Source organism: Morone saxatilis, unplaced genomic scaffold (genome assembly GCF_004916995.1).
Source record: "Morone saxatilis isolate NCDOM2014 unplaced genomic scaffold, NCSU_SB_2.0 Contig3, whole genome shotgun sequence".
NCBI classification, from domain to species: Eukaryota; Metazoa; Chordata; class Actinopteri; family Moronidae; genus Morone; species Morone saxatilis.
Genome location: NW_023339873.1, coordinates 5,012,799 through 5,036,629, shown reverse-complemented (window position 1 = coordinate 5,036,629; position 23,831 = coordinate 5,012,799). Strand labels below are relative to the sequence as shown.

General features: G+C 39.3%; 1 protein-coding gene across 7 annotated transcripts in view; it reads left to right on the top strand.

The window, feature by feature from the left end:
- Nucleotides 1-23,017, top strand: part of actn1 (actinin, alpha 1) — a 56,708-nt gene extending 33,691 nt beyond the window's left edge. The window contains exons 6-22 of one of the 7 annotated variants that reach the window (XM_035673475.1): nt 2,367-2,445; nt 3,471-3,552; nt 6,003-6,088; nt 10,892-10,984; nt 12,181-12,411; nt 13,056-13,203; nt 13,478-13,628; nt 14,127-14,235; nt 14,669-14,809; nt 15,125-15,307; nt 16,555-16,689; nt 17,146-17,325; nt 18,309-18,455; nt 20,852-20,932; nt 21,255-21,320; nt 21,681-21,839; nt 22,443-23,017. In XM_035673475.1, the coding sequence (XP_035529368.1) occupies nt 2,367-2,445; nt 3,471-3,552; nt 6,003-6,088; nt 10,892-10,984; nt 12,181-12,411; nt 13,056-13,203; nt 13,478-13,628; nt 14,127-14,235; nt 14,669-14,809; nt 15,125-15,307; nt 16,555-16,689; nt 17,146-17,325; nt 18,309-18,455; nt 20,852-20,932; nt 21,255-21,320; nt 21,681-21,839; nt 22,443-22,601 (2,230 nt within the window). In that variant the 3' untranslated portion in view covers nt 22,602-23,017. Of the gene's footprint in view, nt 1-2,366; nt 2,446-3,470; nt 3,553-4,423; nt 4,510-6,002; nt 6,089-10,891; nt 10,985-12,180; nt 12,412-13,055; nt 13,204-13,477; nt 13,629-14,126; nt 14,236-14,668; nt 14,810-15,124; nt 15,308-16,554; nt 16,690-17,145; nt 17,326-18,308; nt 18,456-18,982; nt 20,944-21,254; nt 21,321-21,680; nt 21,840-22,442 lie in introns of those variants that run through there. The other 6 variants (XM_035673473.1, XM_035673478.1, XM_035673477.1 and 3 more) reach the window with 6 other exon arrangements.
- The last annotated feature ends 814 nt before the right edge of the window (nt 23,018-23,831 follow it).

The window sequence follows — 23,831 nt, the reverse complement described above, 5'->3', positions numbered from 1 at the left end:
ACTTGAAGCACACCAGGATTACATATATATATATATATATATATATATATATATATTATAAATTATTACTGATTCAGCACAGATGACAGCAGTAGTCTCAGACAGTGCTGATGCTGAACAGACAACAGACCAGCAGACATGTTCTCATACACCAGACCAACTGAGAGGGAGAGGAGGTGGCAGTCATCAACCAGTGCATTTAAATTTATATCAGATAAGTAGATATGGCTTGTTGCATGCAAATATCAAATTATATAAAGTAGGGAGAATAGGAGGATATGAGTTATCGTCTGATCCTAGCTTCCACGTTTCATACCCATGGATCTGTTCCTGCCACAAGTGGGTTTAGGTGGGCCTCAGACCACGTCATAGGATGCCTCCATGCGTGTTGAATTATTGAAAGAAGACCGCTGTGATCCTCAGATGTGGATGAAAGCCGAGGTGGGAAGAGAGGTGGAGGGGAGGTCATTTCAGGAGAAGGTAAAGGGAGAGGCCTGATGATCCCGGTGCTGGAGAGGGGGATTGTCAGAGCAGAGCTTTGATGTGGTCTCTCTGTGAGACATGATAGCAGTATATCTCAGCCAGGAGATGAGAGGCAGACGAGGAAGATTGCTGTTCTTTCTTTTTTTCCGAAGCACTCAAGCACTGCTGCTTCAGGTATAAGAGACACCTTGTAAAAGCCGCTCTCGGCATTACAGGCCCTTTTTTATGGCACGTAATACATTTAAATAACCCATCTCACTAATTTGTTACCGTGCGAGCCGAGAGCACCAGTAAATCCTCCAGAACTCTTCCAAATTGAGATTGAGAGTGCTCTGCACCATCCTATCATACTGCATTTACAGACAGCCTGCTTTCAGCATCAAGGCCATTAATCAATGAACCACAGAAGGCCAAGCTAAAAATATGTCTTTCAGCTAAATAAACACATGATCATTTATTTCAAGACAACATTTGATTTAACTTTAATGTTCTCTAATTTTGTGCCATCTGCCAGTTGAAATTAGTGCTTAAGCGAATCTTAAAGCTGCTATAATCAATGTTTTTATATTAACATTGGATTAAATGTAACGTAAAAAGTGACGCTTGTAGTGGCAAACCTACAGAAAATGATCACCCGACTATACAATAGTTTTTTAAGCATTTTTTCACTCTTTTTGTTTAACCGTTGGTTTAACCGTCCAAATCTTAACTGTTTTGGTTCATTCTTACTGCTCTCATAGCATTTTTAAGTGCAGCAGGCTACTTTTTTCACTACTTTAAAACCCACTGTACACTACCTGCCCAGCACAAAGTTAGCGACTAGCTTGTGAACAAAGTGGAGCATTTAGCAGCTAAAGAGACATATATTTCACTCAAGAGTTGATGGAGACCAAATTAGAGCTTTAAGGCGAATGAAATTGGACTGCCATTTGTCGGGTAGACAAAAACATGAATTCAAATTAATGGTAATGTGGCTCACTTTTTAATAGTCATCTAATGGAAGCATTAATGTCCAACATTTACTTGGTAAAAACATTGTAAACAAATACAGAAAATAAATAAACTTGTATGACATAATACAAACTTTGATATTTGGTAGCAGCTTCTCTTGAGTTTGGAGACACAGCGCTGCAGCATTCTGTAAAAATTGGACCACATCTGTAAGTCAGTAAGTTTCACTGAGGCCACTTGCCAAGAAAATTACTCTGGAAAATGAAAGTATACCAGTACCAAAATACCATGTCTGTTCAGTGTACAAAAGTGACTAACTGGAATTTATTTTTCTCTGAGCATGGTCCAGAATCTGGACCTCAAAAGCCAAATGACTGCAATTAACAATTTTTTCATGGTCCTTGAAAACAGTTTGATGGTAATTTTTTTGCTCAAGTTCCCACTTTTTATTCTTCAGAGACGCTGTTTTACATCATAGACTGTAGATTGAGTTTGTTCCAACACACTCTTCAGTCTTGTCTCATTTAACATTATATTCCAATGTTAAATATGACGTCTTATAACTGTATTTACCATTCAAATAAAAGAAAAATTTAACTTGACTTCATCATGACAAAGCACCAGAAATTTGTAGTTTCTCAAACTTCAGAGGCTGTGGCTCAGCTTTAATTAGAGACTTGGACCATGTGGTACATAAGATAAGCTATCTTCTCCGTTTAGGCTGATAGTGGTCAGGTTCCTGCTGTGTTACAGTAACACACCATGTGCTGCTGGGAAGACGTGGGTGTGTTACATGAAACCAATTAGGGAGACAGACGGAGGGGGATGATCTTGATCAAAGATTAAAGTTAAATTCCTTTTGTTTTCCTCAGCTTGTTATGTTTCACCTCACTTTCACCCTCGTTACACCTATTTCTCTCTCTCTCTTTCAGCTGGAAAGATGGTTTGGGTTTCTGTGCACTCATTCATCGACACCGTCCAGAGCTCATTGACTATGGAAAACTGCGCAAGGTGAGCGAGTGTTGTCTGACATTAATGTGACAAACATATAGAGAAGTCGCTAAAACCATAAAACCAAAAATACTAATACAAGTTCACCATACTTCGAAGGTTTTCTATGCAAAACAAACACAAGTACAAAGTGAAAGGAGAGGAGAAACTAACTGTTCAGCTCTTATGATCAAACCAGGTAAAACAGTAGCTGTACATTCTTGTGTCTTTGTGTCAACCAGGTTGGAGTATCCTGCTGAGGCACAATCAAGTTCACAGAGATGTATAAACATGTTATTATCTGACTGTGAAATAGCCTCATGAACAGTGTCTGGTAGCAAAACAGACAAACAGCATACTGTAAAATATTAATATGTTGGTTAAAGTTTAGTTTAAAAGAACTCTAGCCTTTTATTTTAGGGGATTTTTGCTAGTTCTTGTAAACTTTTTCAAGCAACAAAACGTAGAAAAAACTGCAGCAATTAATAAATCAAAAGCATTCATGTTGATAAATTGTAAATTATGAAGTCCTCAAGAAAGAAAATAATTTCTTATCTCTGTTTTCAATTTGTAGTTGCCCTTGTATTTGTTTTTGTTGATTATTTTCTCAATTCATTCATAGATTATTGATTAGAGAAGCTGAAACTATGACATTTTTGGCAGAAAAAGAAAATACTTAAATTAATTTATGTCTGTTCAATCATACTGAATTACTTAATTTATTGTTAGGTAAGAGGCAAAACCTAATCTATTTGGTCATAAAGTAGATTAATTATTAATCATACATATTTGCTACCTTTATAAGCAACAACAAGTAGAAAAACAGTACTTAACTTAAAGCGAGTTTGACCTTTTTTAAATGATAACTTAATATTTCTGAGAAATATATTTGATCATCTTTCATATGATAGTTGCACACATACTCCTCCTGTCAGTTTTTCAAGTAGCCATTGTTCATTGTGCGCTACTGTGAAAAAGCTGTACTTTCGAACCAGGATAATGTAATGACATTAAGTCTAAAAGTCTTGATGGTCTGCTGTTGACAGGACGATCCCATGACCAACCTGAACACAGCCTTCGATGTGGCAGAAAAGTACCTGGACATCCCCAAGATGTTGGACGCAGAAGGTGAGTCGGCGGGGAGGAAAACAGTAAAATGATGATGAGGAGAGCAGACTTTTTCCTGTGTTCAAATACCAAATATATATTCTCTTAGAAACCCTGTTCAGAAGTCTGAAAGTGGTGAGAAGCTCCTTTCAGGACATGGACTGGTTTTGCCCTACCCGATTTTTTATAACTTTCCGAAACCTACAATTTGACCGCCACGCCTTAGCAATTAGCCAGGTGTGCAAAGGTGTGAAAATGGGAAATTATTGTCTTCACATTCCTCACATTCCTACTTACATTACATCATTTTATATGTTTAGTGCTGAATCGCACCAATTGCCTCTGTGTCTGCAAGTTAATGTGCATTCAGACGAACAAACCAAAAATCTAGAGGAAGTTCTGAACAATAGCACAAGAAAGATATGAGATGATAGATGGACTCTCTATTTTTCACCACTTATTGTTTTTTGTAGCCTGCTTATTGATCTCTAGGCACCAATTTCTCAGAGAGTATATTTTGGCTTTAACACTGACACATGCAGCTGTGCACACAGAGGGAGACACACACACATCCTTTATTAAATGTAAATATAAAGTTCCTGCTCTACAAATAGATTAAAGCCTTTAAAGGATTCTGCTCACTTAGTACTGTAGTTGTTGACGTCTAACATCTGTGTGTTTCTGTGTTTAAGACTGCAAAGTTTAAATCAAATCCTCCCCGTTAAGCACATCTGGACAGTGACACAATGTGTTTTTCTTTCCACTCTGGATATTGTTTATGTGCAGAGCTGAACCCCAGCTCTACTTCCTGTGTCTTCATTTATCTGTGCTCTTTTTAACATCCCCCCCTCCATCCTCCACCCCTTCCCTGACCTTTTCTCTTCCCCCGCAGACATTGTGGGCACTGCCCGTCCGGATGAGAAGGCGATCATGACCTACGTCTCTAGCTTCTACCATGCCTTCTCGGGCGCCCAGAAGGTATCCTGGATGCAGCGTCTCCTTCTCCTTCCTGCTCCTCTTCCTCACTCCTCTCCTCTCCTCTCCTTGTTTCTACTTCCGTGTGTTTCTCCTAACAGTTCCCTTCTCTTTCTGCAGTGCACAACGTCCCCCTGCAGGGGTCACTCTCCTTCACTTTCCGCATGGTTCACGCCACCAAATGCATGATGGGATGACAACACCCTGTTCTTAGGAGCAGTGAGCACAAGTGTATCTCCAGCATACCTCGTTATTATGGCGCTGCAGGCCGTCGCATTCACCCCTGATTAGGGTTTTGTTACGCTGAACAGAAGCTGAGCGGAGTGGGAGGTGCGGCGAAGTTAGTCTGATAAATGATGATGATTGCCTGTGATAAAAGCCACGGTTGCTGATGGAGAGAAACAAATTAGCTTGAAGTCTGGCGTGGTGGGGGAGATGTAACCATTTAAATGGATGGTTATGTTGAGAGCGACAGCTTAAATGGAGGGTGGAAAAATGAATGAAATTAAAACCGGCACTTCAAAGTCAAATAGAAAGCTGTCTTTTAATTTTAATAGCTACACGCTGTCTGACTTAAGTGGGGAGTCTGTTTCCTTGTTTCTCTGCAAGAAAGAAGTGTTGTATCTGACTTTCTCTGTTGGATAATGAATGATTGTTAGTTTGACAGCTACCTTGAAGCGTGGCAGGAACTCTGAAGTTGTGCCTCCTCTCAGCCAGGGGAGAAAAAGAGCATCACAGAGCAGAAGTTATATAAGAGCCAGGTTCATTTGAGAGGCCCAGCAGCAGAGAGAGCATTTCAACACAGCTGTGTTTAAGCAACTCCGATCAAAAATGTCTGTGTTTATAACTGGAGAGAGTGGAGAGGTGTAGTTTGCCTCACTGAGAGCAGTGAAACTACAGCTGGACTCTAGATTGCATCATGGATGTGAGAGGATGAGACATGGCTGGTTCCTAAATTAAGCTGGACTAAGTTTAGTTACAAAATACAAGTTATACAAGAAATACAAGAAGTTATCCCTCCTTACAAAATTAATGATATCACAGAGTTGTAACTTTGGCCTCTGTCTGACTGAGTTAATCTTCCATATTTTACAGCTATTGGCAGATATTTGATACCAAATCTCTGGTTGTATTTTTGCTAGAGGCGCTTGTCTTCAGACTGTGAATTTATTTAAACTGTATCTTGAATTGAACCTGAACTTCCAAGTTTCTTGAACAGTACATACATATTAATATATCTTTTTTTTACACTTCGTCCACTCACTTCCCACTGAAAATTCAATCAATTTTAATATTTTGTAGTAAGAAATCAAGATTTCCCTAAAAACAAACCAACCTGAAATCAACCTATAGGTAGACTGGAGATGACTTGTGCCCCCACTGTCTCCTCCTCTTGTGATTACGCCCCCTGCTAGTCCTTTTGTCTCTGCACTCTTTTACTCTTGTGCATTTTTCTCTTCTCTGTCCTCTCTCCCCTTCCTCTGTTCCCTGGGCAGATATCATTAGCACCTTGAGGCCAGATGAGAAGGCCGTCATGACTTATGTGTCGTGTTACTACCACGCATTCTCAGGCAAGCAGAAGGTGAGAAATGAAAAAAAAAATTTAATAAATCTCCAAACAATAACCGGATACCTGCCAAAGTGGCTGGCAGAGAATGACAGAGTCGTTTTTGCCAACATTAATTTTTTTGGCTGCTTACAGTGAATAATGTGATTCCATAATTTGACTGTATGACACCAAAAATGACCATACAATTGGTGTTTTTAAAGCTGCTCTAATCAGTATCAGTATTTTATATCAACAAATGCGTTTTAGCATCTTTCAGCTCATTGTTTTGGTTTTATGGTCCCAGTGTTTATGGTAAATGTTTTGTTCCTACTCACTGCTCTCACAGCGTTGTTTTAGTATAAGCTTTAATAAATGCACTGTACACTACCTGCTCAGCACCAAAAGACACACAGACAAAGTTAGCAATTAGCTGGTGAACCTTTAGCAACTGAAAAAGTAGTAGTAAAGTAAAGTATGTGGAGAATATTGGATGAACATTCATCAGATGGACACACAAACAAACAATGTTCTTGTTGTTCTGTAACTGCTGGATGTGTCAATAAGCAACCATTTGCTAATTATATCAATTTATATCAATATAAAAGTATATTAATGTTGTGTTTACAAGTTATGGCCAAAAAAATCTGTTAATGCAGTTAAGCTAATGAAAACATCCTGTAACCAACGTGAGAAATAGCCAGTCAGGGAACAACTTCAAGTGAAAGTGTTTTTTGGTTGATTCAAGCTCATTTTAAAACATTAACCAGACCAAGAAACACATTTTTACAATGCTGACATCTTATCTCCAAGCAGAACCAGTGAACTACAGTATTTTAAGTGCTATGAGTTAATACGTTTTTATTGTAGGTGGGAAACCAAACCCTCCGTTATTCAGAACCTCCTTATCTGCCTCTTTCAGCAGCGTATTGATCTTTGATAAAGCACAGAACCTTTCTCCTCTGCCAGCAAGTTCTTACACTCTCAGTGGAATACATTATGCCAAAGACATGCCAAATCCACTAAAGATCTCTGCAGAGAATAATAGAGACTTATCACACACACAGGATATCCGCTAAGTCTTGTGTACTTAAAATCTTTATTAGGATCCACTTCTTAATGGAGCTCTTGAACCTCCTGAGGAGCAGGAGTCCGGAAACCACTGCTGGCTGGTTCTCAGCTTTTACGGCGCTGGCACAGATTTCACACAGAAACAGAAACAGGGGGCAGAGAAACAGTTACTCCTCCTCTGTCTGACACCTCAGATTGTACCCTCCAGGGCAGAACTTTCCCCATAAACACCATCAGTATAACCTTTTCTCTCTCAGTGTTAGCCCCGCTTTGTACCTTTTATGTATTATTATCACAGTCCATTTGAGTCACAGATATAGATATATACAGATATATTTTTTAATATTCTTTGTGCTATATCATAAAAATATTTAACCTGTTTTCTAATAAAAAGAAAAGTTGGAAATCATATCTCCTTCCTGCTTAGAGCAATGCAAGAAAAACGTTACTGAAAATAAAAAGAAATGGAAAATAAATATGGATAAATAGGTTATAAATACCACTGAGGTCACTGAAGTCAGGTCCTTTGTGATATTTCTGGGAATACAGGGTGGTTTAATGAGCTTTACATTCTACAGTCACAAACATATTTTACCTTTTGGGTGTCGGATTCTAGTATTTTAACACTGAATTGCTTGAAATTTGACTGTAATTAGGGTGAAATACAGTTTTTTAATTAAAAGAAAATAAAGGCATTTAGTGTTTTACACCAGGATTCCATACCTGGCAAAGTGGAGAAGATCACTGTAGATCAAATTTAATATTTTCATGTTTTATTTATCTGAGGGTGAGTCAAATCTATAAATGCGCTCTGAGCAAAATAAGTTATGTAAGAAATCTTGATAAGATTATGTGCAGACAACTAGAAACAGGCAGTAGTTTGACACTAAAATACAATTATGGAAAGAGGAAATGAGGAACTTCACTGTGTGTTTGATTTGCATTACATTAAACGTCACCTTGAAGCTGCTCTAATCATTATTTTAACAAAGTATCACATTACTTTTGTATGAAAGGGGTCACTCGTCGAGACAAACCCACAGGGAATTACTACCTGCAGTCCCTCTCATCTCTGCTCAACGTTTTCAGTCACAACAGGCAGCATTTTTCAGCAAATAACCTCCAAAAACCCTCTGTACAGTATCTGCCCAGCACCAAACAGCAGACAGACACAATTAGCAACTATCTGGTAGACATAGTGGAGCGTTTAGCAGCTAAAGAGCCAATTATTTCCCTCAGGAGTTGTTGGAAACCAAAAGAGAACTAAAAAGAGAGCGAATACTGCACTTACATTCGCCAGCAGGACAACTGTTTGCTAACATATTCTCCACATCACCTTAAAATATGGTAAGGCCAAACAAAAACCCAGTTATTGCAGGTTTAAGTACATAAATAAAATGTTTTTAAAAAAAGTATTTTTTGATGGCTAGTCAAAAAATTCTAATGAGGGCAGTGTTTTAGGACTCATGGCCTCAGGAGTTTTAAATCCTAGCTCCAGCCCCTGATATTTTATATAACTTTTAAATTTTTTGCTTTTAAAAGACATTCTGAGTTTTTGAAAAATCATCTTTATGATATTCATTAGCTCTGCAATTAAAATTTAATGATAATACACGAGAGGATCAGACCAGAGCAAGGTCCATACATAGATGAACTGTAAGAAAGTTTTTGCCTTAATCAATCCTTCCAGTGTCCTCTCTCTGCTACCTCTGATGTCAGGACAAAGTAATTCATAAAAGAGGTCCTGGCTGTCAGGACTGTCAGTAAACAGGCCCAGCGTGCAAACATTTGCTCACAGAAGCACGACCTGCACATCCTGCCTCTCCTTTTAAGGCAGCTCACTTGCTTCTCCTGGTGGAGCCCCCCAGAGCATGTCTCGGGCCGAGCCAAGTTTCCCCCATGATCTTTTGACAAAGGAGGCTGGAAGCAGTGCTCTGAGTGGGATGCCAGTCTCTGAGCTATGAAATGCAGTGGGAGGGAGATTCAAGTCTGTCTTACTGTGTGTCTGTACTCTCTAAAAAGGATGCTGCTGCGAGGTTAAATTGCCTTTTTTAATCCACTAATTTCCTTGTCAAGCCTTTTTAAAGGAAATCGATAATAGGGCTGTTTGGGTTGATTCATTATAGTCGCAGAAGGATTTCTTTTGATTTTGAAATTATCTTTACTTTCAACACTTTAAAATACTGCTGGGAAATTTTATATCTAGCTGATTATGTCACATTTCTGCATATTTTCCAGACTTTGTGCATGTTGCTTAAATTTCTATGTCCATTTTCTCTTCTGCTCTTGTTTCCAATGAGCTTTCCTGACCACATTTACTCATCTTGAACCCACCGGGTTAACTGACTACATGTTGTCATGGAAACTCTCCTTGCATTGCCAGTCCAGTGATGAAGACTGACAGGCCCTGTGAAGGAACTGTTGTGTCATGGATGAACCCCTCTTTATCCCCATTGGGCTTTTTTTATTCTCACAGGAGCCTCGCTCTCCATTTTCCTGCTCTCTGTATGTGGGTTGAGAGGCTAAAATAACTCACTGTACACTGCTGTTCTATAAAAAGACAGTGTCAGAGAGAAAGGTGCCCCTACACCTGAAGACAGGTACAATATGATGTGTCCTTGTTAAATCTCTCTGTCGCTCTCCAGAGTCCTTCCTGTTGGAAACAGACATTAAATTATTAATCTTCTGTGATCTTTACATGACATTGGGCAACACACAAGTCCAAACAGTATTACTGAGATAGCATCATGCAGAAACTGTCCTGTTTTTACTTGCTTGCAGCATTCTTGCTGATCCATTGCTTCATCCCCAAAATGACTCATTTGGGAAATCTTCCTTGTGTAGGCAGCGTAGATGGATGTATGCAGTCAAATGGTGGAAATAAATGTGAATGTAAAAATAATCCATTAGAAGTAAATGTCCCGCATTCAATATTCTAACTAAGTAAGAAGTATTAGCAACAAAATGTACTTAAAGTATCAAAAGTTCTGCTGAAGAAAAAAAAAAAACCCTGTGACTGATATATTATTATGTATGATATTATTAGATTGCTAATTCTAATGAATCATTGTGGGAGTAACATTTTACTGTGGTAGCTGGTCACAGGAGCTACTACTTTATATGTTGTTACTGTAGGTAGTTTAGTCCAGTGGTTCTCAACCTAGAGATCAGGCCCCCTGAAAGGGTCACAGTAAAAATCTGGAGGCCGTTAGATGATTTATACGTTTGGAAAGAAGAAAAGGGAAAGTTCTACAACATAAATTTGTATAATTTTTGGGAAATTACATTGAGTCATTGCTTTTTTAGAGGTGAAAACGTTTTTGTTAGAACTGTTAACAAACTCAGAGACATCTGAAATGTGACAAAGGGTACCATTGATCTTTTTGTAAGTTGTTATGAGTGTAAAAGGTTGGTAGACACTGGTTTGACATTAAATAATATATCATTTTTTATTAGATCATCATGTTTTTTAAATGTAAAATCTTAATCTGAAAAGTAACTACCGTAGTAAAAACGCAAATAAAAGTAGTGGAAAAAGTAAAATTTTTCCCTCTGAAATGTAGTGGAGAAGAAGTATAACGTAAATCAGTTGTACTCAAATACATTACATGAGTAAATGTACATTGTTACGAAAAATATGTCACTTTACATATATTTTATATATACATACACCAAAATATGCATCCATTGCACAGCATAGATGTCGGAACACCACCAAAGCTCGGCTCTGGGTCTCACACTGTTTCTCCCCTCGTCCTCGTCATCCAGGCAGAGACGGCGGCCAACAGGATCTGCAAGGTGCTGGCTGTCAACCAAGAGAATGAGCAGCTGATGGAGGACTATGAGAAGCTGGCCAGTGATGTGAGCACACCCTGATTTTCCTATAATTGTCCTGCACCCCCTCTACCCTTTTATCTCCCTGTTCTCCTTTTTAAGCCGCTCCCTCGCCTCCCAGCCCCCGGGGGTGTTTGTGCTCTGTACAGGTGCAGGGTCAGGGAACACAAACAGGGTAGATCAAGATAAAAAGGCAGCCAGGAAAACACTGCTGGTTTATGGCTTAAGCGTAAATAGTATCTTACTAGTAATTTTAACAAGACTGTGTTTTTTGCTTGTTTATCTCGTTTACCAGCAACTGCAAATACTAATTTTGTTCATTGTTGATTATTTTACAAAGAATTTCATATTTTTCAATCGATAAAGCTTTTTATCATCAAAGAAGCCTTTGGTTTTATGTTAGAACAATACCAAAATGAACCAACCAGAGATTTGAAAATGAGTATTTGTATTAAAGCTGATACCATTTGTCAATCCCTAGAAACAACAGTGAGCAACTATTTTGATAGCTGAACAAACCAAGATATTTTAAAACATCAGGTTAGGTTTTAGGAAAAAAATTTTTTTTAGTATTTTATTGACCAAACAATCAAAATAATCTGCAGTGTTTGTTAATAAAAATAATAGTTAGTTGTCACATCTTGAAAGTTAGGATTGTATTTTTGTTGTTTTGAAAAGACTTCTGTGTGGTGCATTTAAGTGCCTGTGGGAAGGTTAGACAGTAGATTTGTAATAGTATAGTGAATACTATTTTTCAGATGTAAAATGTCAGTACATAACAATTATTTTATAACCAAATTTAAGGGATCTTCGTTAAAAATATGTTTGCGTATGTATTGGTAAGACTCGAGTAGTTTGAAGGTATAAGCTATGGAAAGTGGTCAGCAGCGTTGCAAATAACATACAAATTGCACTTAACGGGATAAAACAAGCAAAAACACGAGTATGGTCCTTTAAATCAGACATAAAATGTTTATTACATTTGGTTGCAAAAACAAAACAATTAGCTAACCAATTATCTCAACCTGTGTTCTTCTTTTACCGACACATATTACATCCACTATACCTCATTTATTTCCTTCTCCCCTTTCCTTTTATGTGCATGGTTCTCCGTTTTCTTTCCCTCAAATGGTACTTGTTTCTCCTCCATCCCCCTTCCTCTTATTCTCACCCATAAACATACACACACACTTGCCCACACAACACCACCATCAACACCCCAGCTGTTGGAGTGGATCCGCCGCACCATCCCCTGGCTGGAGAACCGCATGCCCGAGAACACCATGCAGGCCATGCAGCAGAAGCTGGAGGACTTCAGAGATTACCGCCGCCTCCACAAGCCGCCCAAAGTGCAAGAGAAGTGCCAGCTGGAGATCAACTTCAACACTCTGCAGACCAAGCTGAGGCTCAGCAACAGGCCCGCCTTCATGCCCTCAGAGGGAAAGATGGTCTCGGTAGGTCGCAGCAACTCGTGAAAGTACAAACTCATATGCGAAGGTCTCTAAATTCTTAAAGAAAAGTTTGAGATCCAAACCTGCTCTGTGCATGGCTGTGAAACTGCAACTGATTGCTGGTCATTACTGGCCAAAGAGTTACCTCAGCTTACATGAATGAATCATGTAGGCAGATGATGCCAGGGAACATTTGAACCCATTTTTAACCTGTGTCTCACTTGGTTGCTTGTTTGCTTTGAGATGTCAAATTTCAAATCTCAAGTACAGCCCAAATATGGCCTATAGTATCATTACCTTTATAGATGAAGTTGGAGAAGATGTGACTAACAGACTGTTGGTGCACTTTGAAACCCTCTTAAGCAAAGATGAAATTGTACTTTCTTATCTGCACTTTACTTTTAAAATGTACAAATATGTGATAATTGCACAATCACAACGATGACATTTCTTTTCTTTTTCTCAACAGAACATACTATTTTCATATATTTGTTGTAACTTATATCCAATTTAAAGCTGCGATAATCAATATTTTTATATTAAAAATAGATCAAATGACTCTTCGTAGTCATAGCCTAATTTACACATGAGGCCATTCTCATGTTTTTAAGAATAAATTCTCAAGCATTCTCCTTTGCCTCGTATAGGACATTAACAATGCGTGGGGAAATCTAGAGGGAGCAGAGAAAGGATATGAAGAGTGGCTCCTCAATGAGATCCGCAGGCTGGAAAGACTTGATCACCTCGCGGAGAAATTTCGCCAGAAAGCAGCCATCCATGAAGCTTGGACTGAAGGTACTGAGTGTTTGAAAGAAGCCGAGAAATACTCGCTGTTTGAATATATAGATCCTCCTGTGCTTTAGTCTTGTATGCCTCAAGCTGGCTGATAAAGGCCACAGCAAAGTAAAACAGAAAATACAGCCTTTTCTGGGACGTTGGCTTGTTAAACTGTAATTTTTATTCTAGTATCATTTAACAACGATTCTAAACAGAACAGAAATGCCAGTGTTGATAGATTTTTTAAAAAGTCTTAACTTCACTAGCACATTCTCTGTGTCTTCCCCTGCAGGTAAGGAGGACATGCTGCAGAAGCGTGACTACGAGACGGCCTCTCTGTCAGAGATCAAGGCCCTGCTGAAGAAACACGAGGCCTTTGAGAGCGATCTGGCTGCACATCAGGACCGTGTGGAGCAGATCGCAGCCATCGCACAGGAGTTAAAGTAAGAGATGATAAACAAGAGTCAACCTTCTGTTGATCAATAATGGATAAAATAGAGTAGGATAGGTTGACAGTTGTGTGTAAGTTGGCATTACATTCAGGACATGATTCAGAAACACATATTGATTATTGTCTCTTTTCAGTTTTTTGTAGTGATCTCAGATGGTTTTTAGTTACTTTCAGTATTTTAACCATAGACATCAGAAGTCCCTCCCTTAAAATTAATTTGCAGAAGTTAATGAACAAACAATGAAAAACTGAACAGAATAAAAGAAACACAAACCTAACCAGTGACTCAGAGAAGAAAACATTTCACAACATAAAAAAAGCTGACAAACAGTGACACAGCAGGATCATAAAGACATTAAAGTGAAGAAAGAGGATGGTAAAAAAACAACAACCAAGTGAATAACAGCTTAAGTGAACAATGTAAATGCAAACTGCTGTGATGCAGATCATTTTAATGAATCTCTTGTTCCCTCGTCTATTTGTGCTCCAGTGAGCTGGACTACTATGACTCCCCCAGTGTAAACGCTCGCTGCCAGCGGATTTGTGACCAGTGGGACGCACTGGGAGCTCTGACCCAGAAACGCAGCGAGGCTTTGCAGGTGAGACGGGTTAAAAAAGAAGCTCTGGGATAACCCTAAGAGAATTAAAAACAAATGAGCTGCCGAAGAGTCACAGTTCTAACCTCTAAAATCACTCACTATCCCTGTTTCCAAGTCCCTGCTGTCCTTCCTGGTTAGAGCAGAGATAATTACACATTTAGACATGAAAGTGTTCTCCTTCACAGTGATAGGCCGTGAAGAGACTATGTGATTTTCAGGATTTCCACTGCCCTTGACAATCCTTTAAAGTTTAGAGATTTGAGATCTTTTTTTATTCGTAAAAATATGAACTTAAATCTTCTATATACCACGGCTCTTTGGAAGATCATGAATAAAATGAAGCCTCTGTGAAGTTTTGAATTTCACTTAACAAGACTTTGAAGGTAAAAAGGCTGTGAATATGTGTGCTAACCTTGTTTTTTACGTTCAACAGAGAACTGAGAAGCTGCTTGAAACCATTGACCAACTGTACCTTGAGTTTGCCAAAAGAGCGGCTCCATTCAACAACTGGATGGAGGGCGCCATGGAGGACCTGCAGGATACCTTTATCGTCCACACCATCGAAGAAATCCAGGTGAGCACACAAAGGACAGGTAAATTAGGAGACTTTATTTACTGTAGAATCAATAGAAGAAGTAGAAGTATGTTGATGGCAGACATGAAGAATAACAGCCAGTCTGTCTAGTTTGTTTATGTAGGTCATACAAAGGCATCAGTATTAAATCTACACTGTTTTATAACCAGTTAAAAACTCCATGTACCAGTTTAAATTAGGAAGACTGAGGAAGGAAATTTCTCTTCTAGGTATAAAATGTTTTAAAAAGCCTTTTTTTATTGTTATTTTTGTGGTTTCAATTTTAATTTTATGTGTTTGTGTTTTGTGTCTCAGGGATTAAGCACAGCCCACGAGCAGTTCAAAGCCACGCTGCCGGAGGCCGACAAGGAGCGCCAGGCCATCCTGGGCATCCACAATGAGATTGCCAAGATTGTGCAGACCTATCATGTGAATATGGCTGGCACCAACCCCTACACCACCATCAACCCACAGGAGATTAATGCCAAATGGGACAAGGTAATACAAATGAATCACGAGCAGGGAAATAACATTACAATACACTTCAAGGTCGTTTTATTTATTCAATGAATATTTAAGAAAGTGCCAAATATTTTTCATAGTATTTCCAGCCAAAGTTTTAACAGACTTTTGAAGGACTCAGTCTAGCCTGTAAAAGCTTCGACCATCTATCACGAAAACTTAATCGCAGGCCAGGAAGACTCTTCATCTGAGAGAATTAAGTCTTGAGACATATATCATGGGAAAACAATTAAGTAAAGAGCATAGGGGGTTTGTTTTTATATTTTGAACATTGTGAAGAAAGAAAAAAGGGGGAAAAGCCAACCAAGACTTGACTAAAATCAAAATACAGCTATATAAATAAAAAGGACAGTGAATCAGAACAATTCTGTCACCCTGGTGTTCTCTTATATTATTAAATGCTTGAGATTTTTATAAGAGATTGTTACCACTCACATGTCTGTGTGCTAAATATGATGCCATCGCCAGTAGCAAGCTAACTTGACTGGAAACAGGGGAAACCACTAACTTGGCTGTGGTTGCCTGGCAACTGATACCGGCCAAGAAATAGTCTGGCACATAACCCTCCCTAAAATGCCAAATTATTGTTTTTACACTCTAGTTTTAAACAGATTATACAAACAAGATATAACATGTTAGTTAGTGAGTTTTAAAAAGACAGAGCCAGGCTAGCCGTTTCACTCTGTTTTCAGTCTTTATGCTAAGCTAAGTTAGCCGGCTTGTACTGGTAGATTTATGTTTATCTTACAGACATGAGAGGTATCAATTTTCTCATCTAATTATCGGCAAGAAAGCAAATAAGTATATTTAGTTACTAAAGGATGTCCCGTCTTTAAGATGGTGTTGCCTTAATGTTTGTTGGAAAATCTAAAGTTTTACAAGTTTTGCTTTTGATATTTTTTACTTGGCCATCACATTTTTAAAGGAAGCTGTCTCTGTCTCTGAGTTTAAGGCACTCTGGTCTATGTGGGCTTTTACAAGTACATAAAATGAGCCTGGCTGCTACAATAAAATCTGTTATTTTCAGCCCAGAAAACATTGCTTTATTAATGGCAAGAGTTTTGTTTTTAGAAAAGGAGAAAGAGCCTGTAAGATCCTGAAACAAATTACAATGTCTAAAAAAATCTTCGTCCATTATTAGTTTCAGTCTCCCCTCTTTATTAAAACCACATTAATATGTATTAACACATTTGGCTTTTCCATGACTCCCCTGCCTGCTGTAGGTCAGGCAGCTGGTGCCTCAGCGCGACCAGGCTCTGATTGAGGAACACGCCCGGCAGCAGAACAACGAGCGTCTGCGCCGACAGTTTGCCAACCAGGCCAATGTCATCGGACCCTGGATCCAGACCAAGATGGAGGTCAGTGTGAGCAGAGCCGACAGTCAAATGACCATGTTACAAGTTCAGAATGAGGCCAGTGTGGCGACGAGTGCCGCGTCAGTACAGCCTGTGTGTAATTTAGTTTGTGTATGCAGTTTCAGTGCATTTAAACTAAAGTTTAGTCACTCACCAGTGTATTTCTGTTAAGCACTTTTTTAGTTTAGAGTTTAAAATAAGAAATAGTAAAACTTTCTGACTCTGATGTTTCTCTCATATGTCAAGAAAATGATATTTGGGTTTATAGAATTCTTTTAAATCCGGATATGATAAAAGGAAAATGCAGGGTATGAAAACAAGGCTTGTATGTCTGTATGACAGGGTAGAGCGAGGTAAAGAGATAAATGCCAGGCAGAAATCATAAGTTCTGGTCATTTCAGTATGCTTTTATCATGTCCTCCACTTAATCTTATTAAATTGTGTCATAACCTTCTGCAGGAAATCGGGCGCATCTCAATTGAGATGCATGGCACCCTGGAGGACCAGCTAACACACCTACGCCAGTACGAGAAGAGCATTGTCAACTACAAACCAAAGATCGACCAGCTGGAAGGAGACCACCAGCTCATTCAGGAAGCTCTCATCTTTGACAACAAGCACACCAACTACACCATGGAGGTAAAACCTGGAAACAAAAACCTAGCAAAGAAAAGACTAAGATTTTTGTTTTCACTTATCGCCGAAATTGTTAATAATCATCTGACGGGGTGGACACTGCAAATACTTTTTCTGTTGTGTTTTTGTCAGATGGTTGCAATTTGCCACAAAGAACAAAACAATACTTTTTAATTTAATACTGAGCTTCCATTAAGTCTCTAGTGTATGTAATTAACTTTTTGGCTCATCAGACAAGTGCTGGAAAAATATAAACCACTGCCTGCCAAGAATTATTTTTACTGGACAAAATAATTCATATGAGTCTTGTTATTGAAATTCTGCACATCAACTGACCCATTTTCTAAGCTATTGTGTAGGTGTGTGACTAGATTCAGCTTCTGTGCAAAGCGTTTAGTAAAGAGACAACAACAGATTTAAAGTCTAAAAGCCAAATTTGCTAATGTGTTTATGCAAATAACATTTTAGGTCTGCAGTTATTTTTCTGTTATGCCCCCTTTATGTTATGTTTTAAACGGTGTAGTCTTTACTATTCAGACAGAAGATCACTGATACCTGAACTGTTTTTATCTGATGATGGATACTATTTCACCAAAGAGAAAATGGTGGCTGTGGTGCATTTGTGGCTCCACATGTGAATCTATACAATGCAGAGTGGTCACTTATTTTCTGTATTTTTCTCACAGTCAAAGTGTGCAGTGGCCTTCAGAGACACAATGTGAGAACAGCCAAAGAGTATTCTGTGTATAATTAAAGCATTCAAATTAAAATGTCTTAAAATGTCAGCCGCCATTTGACACTGTTGAATGTCAGACATTTCTGCATTGTCCTAATGCATTAAAGTTGTCTTCTTCCCCAGGCAGGTTACAACAAACATTTATTTACAATCACTGAGGCTAAAGCTGAGCTAAAACAAATGCCTCTGAGACTCTTTTACTAGCTTTCCTTAAACTTCGTCTGCCTTTGTGTCTCTTTCTCCTCTGCAGCACATCCGCGTGGGCTGGGAGCAGCTACTCACCACCATCGCCCGCACCATCAATGAAATTGAGAACCAGATCTTGACGCGAGACGCCAAGGGCATCAGCCAGGAGCAGCTGAATGAGTTCCGGGCTTCCTTCAACCACTTCGACAGGGTCAGTACTCGTACTGAGTCACCGTGCAGACACAAAGGCGAGGAGAGGTGTTTTGTGGGTGGTACAATGCTCATTTACAGTCAGCGGATTTGGTTTGTGGCAAATACAAATGTTGTAAAGTAAGATTCAAATAGGAACAAAAAGGGTTCGTGTTGTTAAAGGAACAGTTTAACATTTGGGAAATATGTTTATTAAAGTTAAAGAACAGCAACAATACCAGCAGGAAGTTAACTTAGCTTAGCTTAGCATAGCTTAGCGTAAAGACCCGACCAGACTGGTTGGTATTTCCTGGTTGGTAGCAGTGACTTCCTGGAGTCTCCTGGTTTATTAGTAAGCTTTGTTAGCGCTTAGTGCTAAGCTAAGCTAATTGTCTGCTAGCTAGCTTCATTGTTATCATACAGACATGAGAGTGGTATTAATCTTCTCATCTAATTCTCAGCAAGAAAGTTGAAAGTCCAAATATTGCTTTCAATGGATGTAAAAACTTCTGGCATGCAGAGTCACGAGTTTGTCTTTTATATATTTAGACTGCATCAACAAAGCAAAGAAGTTAAGGTGAGAATATATTATTTCTGGGTTTGAGACATCATGTCATGCTGCCCGAGGTGTGGCTAAGGACAATCCTTTAACCAGAAAATGTGTGAGTGTACAGTTTGTGTGTGAAATGCATCAGGTTGTCTATTGACCTTCCTGCTTTGGTTGCAAAGGGACTTACAGTTCAGTGACCCAACATTCATCTTTAAAAGCTCAGGGGCTTTCAGGCATATCAAGAAAATGGCAGCCAGAATCAGCTAAATCAATTTATTGTGCAACAGCAGAGCAGGTAGAATGGAAATTGGGGCTCTTGTTTATACCACAGGTAGCCACAAAATATCTTTCCATGGAAGGCTGTCTCTATAAAACCTGCTTTGTTAGCCCCCCTCCTACGTCCAGAACTTAGTGTTTACACTAGGGCTCAATGTGTCAGGAACAGCACCAATTATGGATGAGTTTTTATTTAGCTCCCTCTGCTCCCCCTTCTCCTCCTTCTCCTCACCCCAGCTCTCCTGCTGACTCCACCATTACCTCATGCATTTTTCCAGAGCTGCTCCATTGTTAATCAATACCTGAGGTTGACGATTGGAGCCCGCAGGAAGCCAACTCTGAACCTGAACTTGTTTCATATTTCATTAGGACTAAGTCTGCCCCTTCAAGGCTTTCAGTGTGAAGTTTGTTAGGAGATGTGAGAGAAAAGCGTATCAACCTATAGCACCAGATTAATCTAAAGCTTTAGACCAAAGGATTCATTTCTCTTTAGTTTGATGGTTTATAGTCTATGCCAGTGTTGATACAACTAGTTCATTAAGCAGTTAGTCCATCAATACAAAATAAATGTACAATTTTGAGCTTGATAAACTAACTTATCAAGAAAATATCAAACATTTGCTGATTTTAGCTTTTCAGATGTTAGGATTTACTGATTGTCTGCGTATTATATTAGTGCAAATTGAATATCTTTGGGTTTTGATTTGTTAGTCTAAACAAAACTAATTTTCAGCTAACATGTCACTTTGGCTTATTGGGAATTGGGACGTTTTTAATTATATTCTCACATTTTATAGACTAACCAATTCATTGAAAATAGAGCAAAAATAATAATTGGTAGAGCTGAGAAGATGAGTTGCTAAATTGATTATTAGTCGATCATTAGTAAATTAACTCCCAGCTATTCTGATAATCCAATAGTCATTTAAGAATTGTTGCAAAAATGGTCAAAAGTCTTCTTCTGTGGTATTAAACTGTAAGATCAGACAAAATTAGACATTTTAAGACATCACTTTAGGTTCTGGGAATGTCTAATGGGCTTTTTGCTGTTTGCTGACATCTAAATTGAGAAATGCAGTAGATATGGGTATATGGGGAAATTAATGTGGTTGTAAATGTTGGGAGTGTTTAATGAAGAATTTTGCTTTGATGCTGTACAAAAAGGTAAAGAGATTCTTTTGCATCTAAGAAGAAGCATATTTTGTGATGTTAAGTACATGTGCCATCAGTGATATGAATAACCTCACCATAGGGCCCCCGTAGTCTGCCTGCCACACTGCACATTAACGCCTCTGAATGCCCTCGCCAGCATGGCAGCACTGCTGCCACCGTGTGTTCACCTGCCAGATCCTAATGAATATGCACTGTGTTCTCTGTTTTCTATCTCGTGCATGGCCCTCTCCCTTCACCCCCCTCACCTCCTTTCCCCCACCCCGTGCATGGTGCACTCCCTCCACCTCCCTCCAACATCACCTCACCCCCCTCCTGTCCCACCTCATCCACCCCTTCACCGTCACTGACACCGCTGTATGTGTTGCTGCATGGCCTGTGGCCCCCGACGCCTCGCCTGGCACTGGCCTCCCACACCCCAGGACCACTCGGGCACTCTGGGCGCGGAGGAGTTCAAGGCCTGCCTGATCAGCCTGGGCTTCGATATCGCCAACGATGCACAGGTACTTAATCGTAGCCGTACCCCCGCTGTGAGAAGTTTAACTGGTTTCTTTTTGTGTTTCTTTTGTACTTTTTCCCTTTGTACTTCTACCCTTCCCTCTATTCTCCTTCTATTCCCACCTCTACTGCTTATCCCTCCTGTACAAATTTCCTCTGTGATTTCCCACACCTTGCAACGTCCAAATTGTGGATTGTTGTGGCTTCTCTTCCTAAATTCCACACTTTGTTCATCCTTTACTCTCCCAATAATTTTCCTCCGCTATCCCCGCCACTCTACGTCTTTCTTCTCCTCCTGGTTTCGTTTGTCCATCGCTGACCTTGTAGAAGAGATCAGGAATCATGGATGCTGAAGACTTCAAAACCTGCCTTATCTCCATTGGTTACAACCTGGTAAAGCCATGCGCACTCTTCAAGTATGAACATTTGTTTGTGTGTGATTAATGAGGCCAGTCGGACACGGTAATGAATATATGTAACCTTTATTTTTTTAAATGTTTGTATAGCTTATTTTAGATTTTCAAAGATTGTTTATTTACCATAGAGCTCAATTTAAAGACTGTATTAAAATTTACAGTGATGCAAATTAAAGAATTTCAGTCAACAGTACCCTAAAACTAATTTATGTATTACATGTTTGAGATACAAAATAGGTTATATCTCTGTATTCAGAATATTTGTGTTTTGGTGTGTTGCCGTGGGGACTGTCACCCCAGCAACTGAGCTTCACAGTTCCCTTTCTGTTGCCACCAGGGTGAGAACGAGTTCTCTCGCATCATGAGCATAGTGGATCCCAACCGGATGGGCATCGTCACCTTCCAGGCCTTCATCGACTTCATGTCCCGCGAGACAGCCGATACAGACACTGCCGACCAAGTCATGGCCTCCTTCAAAGTTCTGGCAGGGGATAAGGTACGGCGTTGTGTTATAGTATCGTCAAAGAGTAATAATGAAGTAGAAATTCTCATCGTACATTTAGCTCCTTTTGGCCAAAAGACTTTTACAGTAGCAGAAAAGATATTTAAAGAAGAAGAAGTAAAAATAAATCTATAAAACTTATACAACAAGGCAGCACATTTAAAGCCACTGTAACAATAGATCACATAACTACTTATCACCTGCCTCTGCAATTCCCTTCTTAGCATCTTTCAGCTCATTGTTTTGGTTCACTCTCACTGCTCTCGTCAATGTTGTTTTTGGCTGTAACAGGCTGTTGTTTCAGTAAAAAACTCTGGTAAACCCAGTGTGCACTTCCTGCCCAGCCTCAAACAGCATACAGACAAAGTTAGCAACTAGCTGGTGAACATAGTGGAGCATTTAGCAACTAAAGGGGCAGATATTGTTGTAAAAAATAGAGCTAAAAGGAGTGAATATTGGACTTAAAGAAATAGGTTTGCCATATCAACCTTAATGGTGATAATATGTCAGTGTTGTGTTTACATTTTGTTTCCACTGCCTTCTATTGATAGCTTTAAATTTTAAATAATGTAGTTTTATTTTTCTCTTCCTTGACAGAACTACATTCTAGCCGATGAGCTGCGCCGGGAGCTGCCTCCAGACCAGGCGGAGTACTGCATGGCCCGCATGGCCCCCTACACTGGCCCCGACGCCGTGCCGGGAGCCCTCGACTACATGTCGTTCTCTACCGCTCTGTACGGAGAGAGCGACCTCTGAACACTTGGGACCACCAGCCTACCTGCTCTGATCACCGCCACATCCTCCGACTGCCCCTTCACCACACTCCTGTCCTACTACGCTCATTTTTTGTATGTCTCTGGCCTTATCTTTTTGTCACTATCCTCTGTCTCCTTCTCCTCCTCCTCCTTCTCCTCCTCCTCCCACCTCTCCATCCTCTTCACTGCTCCCTCACACTCTGTCTCCGTTGTATTTGCTTCCCACGCAATGCAGCAGCTCTCCAGGTTTACAAAGAGGGAGAGAGAAAAATGTTTGTTTCTGTTTTTATTTTCTTGTTGTCATTGTTTTTCTTCATAAAATGAATAAAGTTAACATATTTTATTATACTGAACAAAAAAGGTATTTTTCTTCACCTGATTGAAAATAAGAGACAAAAATTGTAATAAAGAAAATTGCTATACTTTCTGTTCTTATTTTCTGTTTACTACAGGGATCACGTGGTTTTAATGGATTTACCTTGATGGTTTGTGCAGTTAGCCGACTCTGATCCAGAACAACTTATAATGACAGTTATATTAGTAAAAACGTAAATGCTCACATCATAAAACTGTGTGTATATATCCCTATGTCCCTGGAAAAGCAGGTAAGAACAGAGGCCACACTAATTAAAATTATTATGGTTGTCTAAATACTTCACATAAAGTAGTGAATAACTGCATCAAGAGAGAGATGTGGGCTTGACAAAACTGGAACCGTGAAGATAGTGCTAATGGTGTGTGCGTACGTTTTTCTACCGGGACCTTTACTGGTATAAACACTGGCCTCGTCGGGACCAGTAGTCCTCATGGGGACCAAAGACCCGTTCTAATGGGGAAAACATCATTGCAGGAGTTTAGGATTATGATTATGGTGAGTCCGGATTCCATGTGTTAACATACCAGGATGCAGGTCAAATACTTAACATTACTTACTACTTTTGACAATTTTATACCTCACTTTTTTAGAATATATAGATATAATATTTAGAGCGTGTTTAACTGTTTCACAGACAACCATTTAGTTTTCACAAATTTCAGTAGGGTATGCAACATGAGTTAATATACCATACTTAGTTATTTCACACCACTGCCACTTGGTAATCTAGTCCCTCTTCAACCCTGAAATGTACAAAAAAAGTGACGTAATTCAAGCACAGCACATGCGCAGAAGCTCTAATCAGGCAAATTAATTGAAAACACCTGAATGGGTCAACAGATAGAAGCTTGAAGT